This window comes from Ailuropoda melanoleuca, unplaced genomic scaffold, assembly GCF_002007445.2.
Source record: "Ailuropoda melanoleuca isolate Jingjing unplaced genomic scaffold, ASM200744v2 unplaced-scaffold8422, whole genome shotgun sequence".
NCBI lineage: Eukaryota > Metazoa > Chordata > Mammalia > Carnivora > Ursidae > Ailuropoda > Ailuropoda melanoleuca.
Genome location: NW_023253795.1, coordinates 1 through 13,758, shown reverse-complemented (window position 1 = coordinate 13,758; position 13,758 = coordinate 1). Strand labels below are relative to the sequence as shown.

General features: G+C 49.4%; 1 protein-coding gene and 2 long non-coding RNA genes across 3 annotated transcripts; 1 reads left to right on the top strand and 2 right to left on the bottom strand.

Moving 5' to 3' along the window:
• Window positions 1-23: 23 nt before the first annotated feature.
• On the bottom strand, window positions 24-2,056 carry LOC117800854. The gene is made up of 3 exons (XR_004623195.1): window positions 1,714-2,056; window positions 850-993; window positions 24-168 (listed from the first exon to the last, which is right to left on the bottom strand). It is a non-coding gene; the product is annotated as an uncharacterized LOC117800854 (long non-coding RNA).
• An 18-nt stretch (window positions 2,057-2,074) lies between these two features.
• AIME-152 (class I histocompatibility antigen, Aime-152) lies at window positions 2,075-4,945 on the top strand. The gene is given in 9 exon segments (NM_001304845.1): window positions 2,075-2,147; window positions 2,429-2,485; window positions 2,487-2,696; window positions 2,896-3,171; window positions 3,773-4,048; window positions 4,170-4,283; window positions 4,726-4,758; window positions 4,894-4,939; window positions 4,942-4,945. Coding segments are annotated over 9 exon segments (1,089 nt in total).
• Window positions 4,946-9,053: 4,108 nt separating this feature from the next.
• On the bottom strand, window positions 9,054-13,750 carry LOC117800853. Its single transcript, XR_004623194.1, has 3 exons — window positions 13,223-13,750; window positions 10,598-10,718; window positions 9,054-9,794 (listed from the first exon to the last, which is right to left on the bottom strand). It is a non-coding gene; the product is annotated as an uncharacterized LOC117800853 (long non-coding RNA).
• Window positions 13,751-13,758: the final 8 nt, after the last annotated feature.

Genomic DNA, 13,758 nt, shown 5'->3' with positions numbered 1-13,758 from the left:
GTAAAACTGAGCAAGAATGGAGGTGATGGGTGCAAACTGCAATAGCTGTTATTCTTCACCACTACTTACTTGCATAGAAAACTAGAAACACTCTTTCCGCCATCTTTCCAAGCCACCATATGGTCACGTGAATATCTTGGGAGATGCTCTCAAGAGCAGTCACAATGCCTAAGAGAGAGGCAAAAGGCAGGTCTTATTAGGCCATGCTCCAAAGTCATCGTCCCGTTTCTAACTGTGAGGACGAAGCTCGGTTACATTGGCGGGTGTGAAATCACTGCTGATCACAGAGCTGGGAACATTGTCAGGAACCCCAGGGGCAGGTTGAACACACGTGGAGTGAGCAGCCCCAGATTTGATGTACTACTCAAAGATCTAGAAAAATGGCAGAAGAATCTGCTTGCATCCCTCCCATTTGGTTTCATTGTCCTGACAACCTCAGCTGATATCATGGACCATGAAGAAGCAAGATGAAAACACACACGAGGGAAAATCCTGAGATTCTTTTTCTAGGGGTGTTTTACCTATGTGCAAATAAAATGCCTCAAAAATAAAAACAGGACAAAACAGAACTAGTACCACCTTAAAACATCCTTATCAAAGCATTAAAATCATTATTAATTATTCTCAAATCCACATTTAAACATGTCACATATGATGTCATGTGATGTACAGCACTTCTGGTACATGCATAAGCCCCAAAGAAAATAATTTGTGTGAAATTAACTGGCCTCTTTTTTCTTTTTTTAACACAATGCTATTTTTACCTAAAGGAATGAATGACACAGAAACTTGGGTTATTTAGACTACGAGATTTGGCAGACAGTTTCTGGAAAATGAACAGGAACCTACCCTTTCATGACAATCAGCTCACATATGACAGCTGAGAGGACTTGTTGCCTTGATCAAATGTCAGCTCTCAAGAGAAAATCAGAATTTTGGAGAACTTGTGATCCACCAATAAACTTGACAGCTTCTCACTACTGACAAACATTTCTGTTGGGATCCGAGGTAATATTAAAACAAATATGAGGTTTTGATAATTCCATTCCCGCCTAATCAACACTGGAACACCTATATAACTACTGAAACAACACATTACTTTTTTTAAAAAATCAAGCATTAGTACAAGACCCATTCAGTGAATCCATTCATAGTCAGGCATATGGATTTTATGTAACAGAGAAGGACATAGTCAATGATACTGTTTCAAATTCCACTTTGCAAATAACCTTAGGGAAAGTATAACTTGTGTAGTTTTAATATAGTACCTAAGATGAAAATCCAAAATTATCTGAGAAGATTATGAAACATATTATTCTCTCATATCTGTGCAAGGTTGTAAATTTTTTCATACACTTTAACCAAAACAACACAATAAATGCAGAAGCAAATCTGAACATTCAGGGGTCTTCTAAGGAGGCAGACAAGAAAGAGAGTTGCAAAAATGTAAAATGAAACAAAATCACTCTTCTCACCTCACTGTTTATTTGGAGATATAGTGATTTTTCATAAAAACAATATTTCTGTTTTCATGCTAAGGGTTATTAATATGATTCTAAATGAATTAATGAGTTTTCAAACCGGTTTTATTTCTACTATGGTAAATACTAATAGATAGAACCCGCAGACACAGGACTATCCTTGGGATCCTCAGTAGTCTGTGAGACTGTATAGATATCCTGAGACCAAACTGTTTTAGTATCACCGACTCACACAGGTCCTGGGCTACGACTCAGGGAGACAGTGTGACAAAGAGCGCGCCGTGCCTTAGGTGAGGGCTCCCAGAGAATTCCCATGTCCCTGGACCTGCCTCTCAGGATCTCAGACCCAGGGCGGTGCCTGGGGAGGTGAAGTCCAGTACCCAGGAGTCCTCATCTCTTGGGTTTCACTTCTTCCTCTCACAACCCCTGTCAGGTCCTCCTGCCTGGAGACTCCTGACGCGGCCCGCTTCGCACTCCCATTGGGTGTCGGGTTTCTGGAGAAGCCAATCAGCGGCTCCCCAGATTGGGATTATAAAGTCTTCGCACCCGCCCCAGGGCAAAGCGGCGACTCAGAGTCTACCGAGACCCCGGACATGTCCAACCTGCTGCGCCGAACCCTCGTCCTGCTGCTGTCGGGGGCCCTGGCCGTGACCGAGACCTGGGCGGGTGAGTGCGGGGGCGGGAGGAAAGGGCCTCTGCGGGGCGGGAGCGAGGGGACCGCCGGGCGGGGACGCGGGACCCTCGGGGAAGGCGCCTCTCCGCCGCCCCCGACCCCCAGCCGCCCACGGCCCCACCCGGGCCTGTGCTCCCCCGTCCCTCCCCGCCTCCGCCCTGCTCTCCCCCACTCAGTGCCCCCTCCCCCTGCCCTCCCGGCCGCCTGCACCTGCGCCCCGGACCCCGCGGCGGGAGGAGGGTCGGGCGGGGTCTCAGCCCCTCCGCGCCCGCAGGCTCGCACTCCCTGAGGTATTTCCACACCGCGGTGTCCCGGCCCGGCCGCGGGGAGCCGCTTCATCTCCGTCGGCTACGTGGACGACACGCAGTTCGTGCGGTTCGACAGCGACTCTGCCAGTCGGAGGGCCGAGCCGCGGGCGCCGTGGATGGAGCAGGAGGGGCCCGAGTATTGGGACCGGGAGACGCGGAATGCCAAGGACAACGCACAGACTTTCCGACTGGACCTGAACAACCTGCTGGGCTACTACAACCAGAGCGAGGCCGGTGAGCGACGCGACCCCGGGTCCCGGTCACGACCCCCACCCCACCGACGGGCCGGGTCGCCCCGAGTGTCCGAGTCCGAGCGTTGCCCCAACTCTCAGGAACCCCCGCCGCGACCCCTGACCCCGGACGAGCCCAAAGGAAATTTAAGGCGGTTTTACTTTCTGTTTGGACTGAATCGCCTCCTGTCGGGCGGGGCCAGGCTCTCACACCATCCAGTGGATGCACGGCTGTGACGTGGGGCCGGACGGCCGCCTCCTCCGCGGTTATGAGCAGTTCGCCTATGATGGCGCGGATTACATCGCCCTGAACGAGGACCTGCGCTCCTGGACCGCAGCGGACACAGCGGCGCAGATCACCCGGAGCAGGTGGGAGGCAGCAGGTGATGCAGAGCACGACAGGAACTACGTGGAGTGCACCTGCGTGGAGTGGCTCCGCAGGTACCTGGAGAACGGGAAGGAGACGCTGCAGCGCGCAGGTACCAGGGGCCGCAGGCCTCCCCGATCTCCCCTCCGCTGGGGCTGGCTGCCCACCAGGAAGGGAAAATGGACTCGGTGTCACAACACAGCTTCTCCCTTGTGTAGGAAGAGGGAGATCCGCCTGGGTGTTCATATTCCTAAGAGAGTGACTTACCCAGAGAGCCGCTTTTCTCTAATGCACAATTGAAGAATCCAGTCTTTCCCGTGATGCAGGTGGAGACCACCCCTGAAAAAACCCATCAACGGTTCCCTTTGACCCTGGCAGCCACCTTGGGAACCATGACTTTCCTTCTCAAGGCCTTGTTCTCCAATGAGAACATCTTGGAGTTCTGACTCCAAGTTTTCTGACTCACTAACCTGAAACCTTACTCAGGGCCATTACTGTGCTGTCCCCATTAGACCTTCAGATTCCTACCCTGGACGCTCTCCCTGATTCTAGAATGTTCCAGGATTAGGAGATCCCAAAGGCTAGGTTGGTGACTTGAGTTTTGCGCTTCCTCCATCTGAACCAAGGGCCCTGTGCACCTCAGGATGGTCACATGAAGCCATTTCAGTGACCCGAAAGTTAACCAAAGTGTGGATGTTCTGATTCTTCTACAGAAACCCCTAATACACACGTGACCCGCCATCCCATCTCTGACCAAAGGGTCAGCCTGAGGTGCTGGGCCCTGGGCTTCTACCCTGCGGAGATCACCCTGACCTGGCAGCAGGATGGGGAGGACCTGACCCAGGACACGGAGCTTGTGGAGACCAGGCCTGCAGGAGATGGGACCTTCCAGAAGTGGGCAGCTGTGGTGGTGCCTTCCGGACAGGAGCAGAGATACACGTGCCATGTGCAGCATGAGGGGCTGCCCGAGCCCCTCACACTGAGATGGCGTAAGGAGGGGATTGGGGTAGAGTCTTTTCTCAGGGAAGGCAGAAGGCCTTCTGGAGAATTTCAGCAGGGTTGGGACTCTTGCCAGAGCTCTGGGCCCCTCACCTTGCCTTCCCTTTCCAGAGCCGCCTCCTCAGCCCACCATCACTGTCCCCATCACGTGGATCATCGCTGGTCTGGTTCTCCTTACGGTCACTGTGGTGATTGGAGCTGTGATCTGGAGGAGAAAGCGCTCAGGTAGGAAACAGAGTGCGGGGATCTGAGTTTTCTCATCCCACTGGCGGGTTTCCTAGGTAGAGATTGTCCTGCCTTTTAACTGGGAGGTACCGTCCTCACACATGGCCTTGCACGCTCTGGAGCTGATCACTAACACTCAGTGTGTAGCAAACACTTGTGAAAATCAAGGACACATTTTCATCCTGGTAATTCTGGTGATGGGGACTTGATTCCCAGCAGTCACAGGACACAGGACGGAGAGGAAGGTCCCTGCTGAGGACAGACCTCCAGCAAGTCAGGTGGCCCAGTGACCCCACACCTCTTTCTTCCTATTTCCTGATCCTGTCCTGGTCCCCAGTCACAATTCTGCAAACTTCGTTTAGGGCCAGGACTAGGAGCTTCCCCTAGGATCTCATGGCCCAGCCCTGTCCCAGGCCTCTGACATGATATTTTCTTCCCACAGGAGGAAAAGGACCGAGTTACTCTCACGCTGCACGTAAGTATGGACGGGATGATCCCTGAGACCCTGGGGTAGTGTAGACAAGGCCCCACGGGGAGCTCCCCACCCCATACTCCTCCTTTAGTCTCCTCTCCTGTGGTCCCTGACCACATCCTGTGTGTTCTCCACTAGGCGATGACAGTGCCCGGGGCTCTAATGTGTCTCTTACGGTTCCTATAGGTGAGACCCTGGAGACCCTGAAGGGGGAGGGGTTAGAGCACTAGGGACACTGAGCATGAGTGGGGCTGTTCAGCATATCCACATTTATGTGACTGACCTAAATTTGGACATGATTTTTTTTCACAGTGTGAGATGAGCTGCCTTGTGGGGACTGAGTGATGCAAGATGTGTTCACACTCCCACTTGGGGACATCAACAACCCCTGAGTTCTCTTTCTGGAAAAGGTGTCAGAATGTGTCTGTGTTCCTGTGAGCATAATGTTAGAATATGAGGAGATTTGCCTATCCTGCCCACCGTGACTCCTCCCTATGCTCTAATGTGCTCTCCTGTTCCAGCAGAGGCAGGGCTGGACCGTCTCCATTCCTGTCTTTATTCCATGTTGGGCTGAGCACTGACTTATTTCTCTATTGAAAATGAGAATCCAGATACGAGTTTGTGTTTCCTAATTCTTGGCATGTGGGGCTGATGAGGTAATAAAAGAGGAGATTTGTAAAGTTGAGACAGCAAATAAATGGAAGCACTGAGAACCTTCCAGCATCCCTGTGTTTGCTGTGCTGAGTGTGTTGCAGGTGGGGCAGGAGAAGGCTGTGAGGAATCAAGCAGGGACGGGCTCTGTGCCCAATTGGTGCTCAGTTCATCATGGGGGTGACGTGCTCACCCCTCAGCTGGGTCATCTCTCTGTTCTGTGTCCTTGCCCCTGCTGCAGAAGCTTGTCTCACCAGGCCCTGTGATCACAGTGCCTTGGATGTCACCTGTCACCTGGAAATTGTGCAGCAGGAGCTTTCTGTGACTGGGTCAGCCTCATCTCAGGGCTGGATCAGGTCATACCCTCCATTATGGGGGTGGTTTCTTTTCATTGTTTCTCTAGAGCATCAGGCCTGTTCTTGCTCTGTGTACGAGTTCTTATCCATTCTCCCCTGAGTGACCCATCGGTTACAGCAGCAGGTGTCCATTGGGCTACATCCCACAGGCCTAGGTCGGCTCCTGCACACAGGAGTCTCTGTGGTATGGAGAGATGCACTTCCAGATTCATCCATGTGTTCCCCTCCCTCTAGAGCTGTTTTCTAGATTATCCTTTAGATTCTGGAGGTAGAGAGAGAGGAGGAATCTGAGAGGTTCTTATCCTTATTAAACATCAGTTAGTTTCTGCCTTCCCTGCTGCTCTGTCCTCTCTACCGGCCCTTAGTTCTAGTGATCTCAGTGCTGCTCCAATCCAAGTTCATGGATTTATGAAGCAGAGTGGAAGGTCGATTTCAATGTGGTTGGAGACAAGGACCCATAAAGCCTACGTACAGTGTTTCTGAAGAGAGAACTCTGTGTTCCTTGGGTCAAAATAACTTTGTGTCATTACTTTAGTTTATACTTGTCCTGGATTGGTGATGACCCAAAAAGTGTAAGAAAGAAACAAATTTCTCTAGGGATTCTCTATTTAACCTACGTGTCAAAATAATTGCACCAAGTAAAAGGGCAACTCATTGCAAATAAATGTAAAGTTCAAATGAAAAAGTACTGTGATTAAGTAACTTTAGAAAGATTGAGTAGTGAAGCTCATGAACTTCAATATTGGAATCATAAGATACAATATAACATGACCAAGATATGATATTAATATATAAACATATGTTATTTGAATATATACTATGGACATAATATAAAGAAAAAAATCACAAAATTGAAAATGTAGAAAAAATGTCAAAAGCAAAAGCACTTCTTAAGAAAATAACTACAATAGAGTGATTTATAAATAACTGATGAAAATATTACAGTTCATGCACTGAATAAGAAATTAGCAGTTAAAGAGGAATGCACTGTGGAGGGGCGCATGGGTGGCTGAGCCTGTTCAAGCACCTGCCTTCTGCTCAGGTCATGATCTCAGGGTCCTGGGATCAAGCCCTGCATCTGGCTTCCTGTTCAGCAGGGAGTCTGCTTCTCCCTCCCCCTATCCCTCTGCTGCTCCCCTGCTTCTGCGCTCTCTCTCTCTCAAATAAATAAGTAAATAAATAAACAAATAAAATCTTTACAGAGAGAAATGAGTGAGGCATGGAAAACAAAAAGCAAAAAGTAAAATGGCGTCATAAATCCAACAGTGTCGATATTAACATTACAAGTAAGTGGCTCAAACAAGTCCATCAAAGCGCAGATTGTTAGACTGAACACAAAACAAGATCCAACTATCCTGTCTACAGTAGACACACTTGATCTCAATTACTAATAGATTAAAATCAAAGGGATGGAAAAGTTATCTCAGGCAAAGAACCATATGAAAGCTGGAGCGATACACTCATTACCCAAAGGGACATTAAAAAGTCTAGTAAGATAAACAGGATCAGTTTATAATGATAAAATGGTCAAGCCATCAGATAGATGAAACAATTCTAAACATATATTCACCTAATAACACCCAAATATATGTAAACAAAACTGACAGAAATTGAGAGAGAAATAAACAATATGACAATAGTAGTCCAACTGCAATAGATCACTTCCAATAATGGATAGGAGAGCTATGCAGAGATCATTCAAGATAAAGAAGACTTGAACCGTACTATAAAACAACAGTATAAATCTGACATTTATAGAACATTCTAGCCATGAACAGAATACAGACCCATTTCAAATGCACATGGACCTTTCTTGAGGATAAGCCATATGGTAGACCATAAAAAATCTCAATGAGTTTAAAGGGGTAAAAAATAATACAAATATGTCTCTTCTCACAATGGCATGACACCAGAAATCAATAAATCAATAACTGGAATAAATTCGGGGAACTCACAACTATGCAGAATTAAACAACACACTTCTACTTATAATCAAAGGGTCAAAGATATCAAAATGGAAATCAGGAAATACATTGAGATCAATAGGAATGAAGACAGAGCACACCAAAACCTAGGGGGTCCTGCTAAAGCCGTGCTGAGAGGGGAAATACACAGCTGTCAATGCACATATGGAAAAGCAACATCTCCAATCCATCAGCTAAACTCCCACAATAAGTCGAAGAAGAAAGAGGAGCAAACGAAACCAAAAGCAAGCAAAAGGAAGGAAAAAGTAAAGATTAGAGAGGAAGTTAATGAAATAGAGAAAAGAGAGTAAAATAACAATGTAGAAAACTAACTAAATCAAACGCAATCCTTTGAAAGGTCAACCAAACTGATGAATCTTCAACTAGACTCACTAAAAAGAAAAGGAGAGAAATGACCCAAGTTACTGGAATCAGCAATGAAAGAGGAGATATTAGGACTGACCACACAAAACAGAATTACGAGATTATGAACAATTATATGCCAAAAAATTAACTTACTTGCATAAAATGCACAAAAACACAGAAAGACACGAACGACTAAAGCTGACTGAAGAAGAAATAGACCATCTACATACACCTAGAACCAGGTAGAAGATAGTCAATTGTCAGCAACTGTTCCACATAAAAGCCCAGTTCCCAATGGCTTCCCTTGTGAATTATACCAAATGGTGAAAGAACTAATAGCAATTCTATATTAACCGTTCCAAAAAGGAGAGGAGGGAATCCCACTCACTCGACGAGGCTAGAATTATTCAGATACTAAAACCAGGCAAAGATATCACAAGACAAGGAAACTACAGACCAATATTTCCTATGAATATAGATACACAAACAAAAAAAGATTTCAACAAGACATAGCAAATCAAATCTAGCAACATATAAAGAGTTAAATGCGAGCCTAATGAAGTTTATTCCGGGAATGCACGGTCGGTTTAACATCCATACCAATCAATGTAAAGCACCGTATTAATATTCTAGAAAACAAAAGCCACGTGCTTATCTCAACAGATGGACAAGAAGCATTTGACAAAATCGGACACACTTCATGATAAAAACTCAACAAACTACTAACAGAGGGAATTTCCTCAATCTGATTAAAGGCATTTATGAAAACCCTTGAGCTAACATCTTACTTAATGGTGAATGTCTGCTTGTTTTCCTCCTAAGATCAGCGACATGAAAAGGCTGTGTGCTCTCACCACGTCTGTCACACATCGTGCTGGAGACACCTGGGTGGCTCAGTCAGCGAAGCATCTGCCTTCGGCTCAGGTCATGATCCCAGGATCATGACCCCGGGGTCCTGGGATGGAACACACATCCAGCTCCCTGCTCCGTGGGAGTCTGCTCCTCCCTCTCCCTCTGCCTGTGGCTTCTCTCTCATATAAATAAATAAAATATTAGGTAAAAATAAAAAAGGAAATGCCAGGTGAGGTTGTCAGGTTGGCAGTGGTGTTACCCCAAACTGGGTTCCCCTCTTGGTGGGTTCAAGGCAAAAGACAAAGGCAAACAGAAGAATAGGAGAAGGAAGGGTTTTACTTACAGGTGCAGGAGGACACCAGGGCTATTGCCCAAAGCAGTGTCTCCCTGAACAAAAAACTGGGGACGTTTCCAGCGGAGGGTGCAGATGTCACTGACGCCTCTGATGCAGGACGCCTGACCCTTGGTCAGAGCTGCTGTCTCTGCTGCTCCCGGCACCTGGATGACACGACTGCCACTCATGCCACTCAGGCTACAATGTCTCTGCAGAGACTTAGCGCCGGAGCCGGGAGCCTACGGCCGCCGCTGTGTCCCCTCAGACCCACGTCCACGCAAGTGAAGGTGTTAAAGATGCCTTTGCCAGAGCAAGCAAAGGAAAATACCGACTTCTAGAACTCTCTATTAAAAATGAGAAACTTGGGACTGGATCCTGTAGTGAGCCTTCAGCTTGCTGGGGTAAGGACGGCGATTCCCTTGCTTTACCCCTCCTGGAGGAGAGGAGGAGGAGGAAAGGTCACCAGCAGGGAGTCTCATCCTGGCTGCAGTGAACAGGGGAATTCTGGGAAAAGCACTGGAAAAGAAGGGAAGAAACATAGGCCCCCAAATGTAGCAGCTGGTGAGCCCACGCACACCCCCTGGGCAGCCTCCTGGCTGCAAAGATGAGAGCAGAACAGTGTCCAGTCTCCATGTGCTGCCCCTGGGACCCAGCTCTCCCTTCCTCCAACACAGATCGAGTCCAGGGAGCCCAAAGTACTGCCCCCCGTCTGTGTATCTCTGCTCATCTCCAGAACAGACCACCACAGCCACCCCCTCCTGGAAGTCCACCCCTCTCCATATGCAGTAGTTCACTGTGGGCAACAGAAACCCAGCTAATGGTGGTGTCAACGGGACAGGAGCTGTGTGTCCCATGTGTGAGGAGAGCTGTCCAGGGCTGTAGGGTCGCTCTGCACCACAGGGCTGTCCAGTGACGATGACTTTGGGAAGTTCCCTTATTAGCATGAGCAGGGCACCTAAGACCATGTCCGTGGTCCACGAGCAGGGCAGTGAGAGCAGAAAAAGAGAAGTTTCCCTCCTTTTAGGGTGACACCTGCTACCTCATTCTGCGTCACCATAATGGCCCAAATGTAGTCACACAGACAAAAGTAGCCTCAAGGGAGGCTGGTGAATGAGTCTGTTTTCAATCTGAGTGACCATGTGCTACCATGAAATTGTGAAGACAGACATCCTGCTTTCTCTTCACAGCGTAAATATCAAGTTCATACCGTCCTACTTGCTTTCTTCTCACTCACTGGGAGGGCCCAGGAGGGAGCAGTAGGCAGGGTGGGAGGACATGCCATGAGCAGGGGTGAGGCTAGACTTCCCCTCACCTCTCACCTTGGAGAGCAAGCATCACCAGGAAGTCAGGTGGAGGAAGAGGAGTCAGGGGCAGCAGGATTGGAAGGACATGAGTGGTCACCGCAGTGTCTGTCAGGCCCCCTCAGGCTGTGTTTTCAGACTGTGAATAAAACAGTGAGGAAGAAAGTCTGCCCACCCACTGCTGGTCTCCCCCTTCTGCATTCTGCACAGCCCACCTCACAGCCCAGATGCAGATGCCACGGATTCCCTACAGCCCAGATGTGACCCTCCCTTCCCACCACCTCCACCAAACACACTCCGTCAGCCAATGCACAACCAGCTCTCCTGTCGCTTCAAACCCTATGGACTCACCTACAGGGAGAGTGAGGAATGCCTACTCCTGACAAGACTCAGTGCTGGAGAGGGAGAAGCTGTCAGAGTCACAGAAGGAGGTGACCCTTAATGAGGCGGGTGAACAGCATCCAGAGGTCCAAAACAATGGTGGGCGCTTGGGCTCAGCACCTGACTGTTCTGTTAGAATCATGGCTCAGCCAATTGAGTCATTTATCTCTCAGTGACCTTGGTTTTCTTGCCTATAAAATGGCGATTATAGCTTTCTCTGTCTCATAGGGTTATTATGAAACTTTAAATGATTCAATTCATGTGCATCTTGAACATAGTGTCTGACACTTTTATCAAGCAGAACCCTGGGGAGGAGGAGAGTCTCACCAACGTAGCTCCTGTTTCCCTCTTCCTACCATGACATGCACCAGTTCTCCCCACCACTCAACACCCGAGCACCCCTCACTTATCAACCTGCTGCAGACGGACAGCTGTTCTGCGCTTATAGCCCCTGGGGTGGGGGTGGGGCAAGCATGGACTGGCCATGGTGGAGGCAAGGATGAGGAATTCTCAGAGCAGTGCCCATGCACACACACACATGCACACACACACAGGCACACATGTACAACAAATACCCATACATGCTTGTACACATTCACACACATATGTACAAACCTCCACACACAGATACCCATACACATTTCTACAGGATTGTGAACGCCTCCACACAGACACACACGCACATAACACACTCCCTTCACATTTGCCAGTTCAATTGCAGTCTGGCTTACTCCCACTTCATTGTGAAAAAAATGGAGGATCATGAGAGAAAAGGACCGGAGAATTTGGGTCCCACCAGAAAAACACCCCCTCCTGAGGAACTCTAGTTATTTCTGGATGTCACGCATGCCTGCTCCTGGAACCCTCCTACAGCAGCAGGACATGTGATCTTAGATCGAGATTCTGGAATCCAGAGGCAGGCGCGCACATTGCCCCAGCCGGTACTGGGACTCTGGGGGTCCAGCAGGTCTCCAGCCTCCCACCTTCTCCCAGCCTGCCGTCCCACCAGCCCGGAGTCACCCTTTGCCCCCCAGGCTTTGCTGCACAGCAGGATGTCTCCATATGTCCTTCACAATTAACAGGAGCAAGAGTTTCAGTTGAACACTTGGGGTCAGACAGTTATAGATCGGAATGAGGACACTAGATCTCCTCCCCACCTCAGTTCTTGTTGTTCCAGAGCACAGCTCTAGCGACTACACTTCCAACCTCCTTCTAAAGCAACCACAATGATGACAGCGCCAAGGGGAACTTGGCCAGCAAAGTCCCCTTGATGAGCATGGTGGGCAAAAGGATCAGAGGAGGAAAAGAAAAAGTGAGGGGCACCTCTGTGCCCTGACTATGCTGAGAGTCTTTAGAAGGTTCCTGGGTCCCTGATACCTGGCTGCACTCCACATCTCCTCCCTTCCACTGTCTCATGGTGATGGGCTCAGGCAGCCCCACATGCTGCACATGGCACGTGTATCTCTGCTCATCCTCAGAAGACAGCACAATGGCCACCCAGTTCTGGAAGGTTCCATCTCCTTGTGCCTAGTCTCCACAAGCTCCTTGTCCTAGGTCTGGTGCTCCCTGGCCCACTGCCAGGTCAAGGTGATCTCTGCAGGACAGGAGCCCAGGGCACACAGCCCCTCAGGGTGACCCTACAGTCAGACAGGGGGTGCTGGGTCATGTGTGTTCTGGGAGGCTGTGTGGAGAGCAAACAGGGAGGGCTAAGGCAAGGTCCTCTTGAAAAGCATCGACCGCACAGACCAAGTTGCCAAACCTAGTGAGGATTTGGCTGCCTGCCAGGGTGAGGCAGGGAGTGCTCCCTATCAGAGGGTAAAAGGAAAGAGCTCTAGCCAGGCCTGAGCCCAAGACAAGAGGATGGGAACCGCTACTGACATTTTCCTCCAAGGCAAGAGCCTTTTCAGAGGCTTTCCACCCTCTTAATATAGCCTGTAACTCAGTATTTCTAGATAAATATTGATAGGTACTCCCAGCTACTGTATCTCTCTCTGGTGGGAAAGAACCTGAAAAGTGAAAAACATGAGCCTCAGAGCTACTGCAGTGCTCTCCTGAGAGAACTTTCCCCAGCGTGGACCGAAGAAGAGTGTGTGACATGGCACTGCCCAGGGAACTCGGGGGGGGGGGCGCTGTCATCAGCACATGGCACCCCCATCCCACACTAGATGTCCTCCATCCCTGTGTGTGATTAGCTCTGGGGCGAGGGCTGTCCTGAGCTGGGGCTGGGAAGAGCTGTGTGGCTGAGCTGTGTGGAGTCCTTACCAGTGTGGTTGAAGTTCTTGTCCCCAAACTCCAAGCGTCTCTGCAGCCACAAGAAGTCCTGCTTCTCCAGTCCATCTCGTCCCTCCATGAAGTGCGTACTGGCCTCCCATCTCTGCTGGTGTGGTGGCAACGATGAGAGGATCATAGATGGTAGGGGCTCCATGTCCAAACTTGTCATTGTCATTGTCCTAGCCATCCTGTCACAGCCCCAGGGTCCCGCTGTTCTCTTGGAACACCCAGCCACAGCAACCTGCAGGGTGGGGGTCCTGCCCACCTCCTCCCCAGGACCAGGCAGTCTCCGTCGGGGCGGCGCATGCCTCCGAAGCCCCCTCAGCATTTGTTCCTGCGCCCCACCCCCACTAGCTCCTCCGTGGGGAGCATTCATCCTATGGATAGATCTCTTCATAGATTTTGATCCCACATCCTGAAAAAGCTCTGGAAAGATCCTGGTCCCATCCTTCCACGCTGTACCAAACTCCACCATGTACTGTCTCTCTGCTCTGATGCTGTGAGCCCTTAGAAGCCAGGACTCGGTC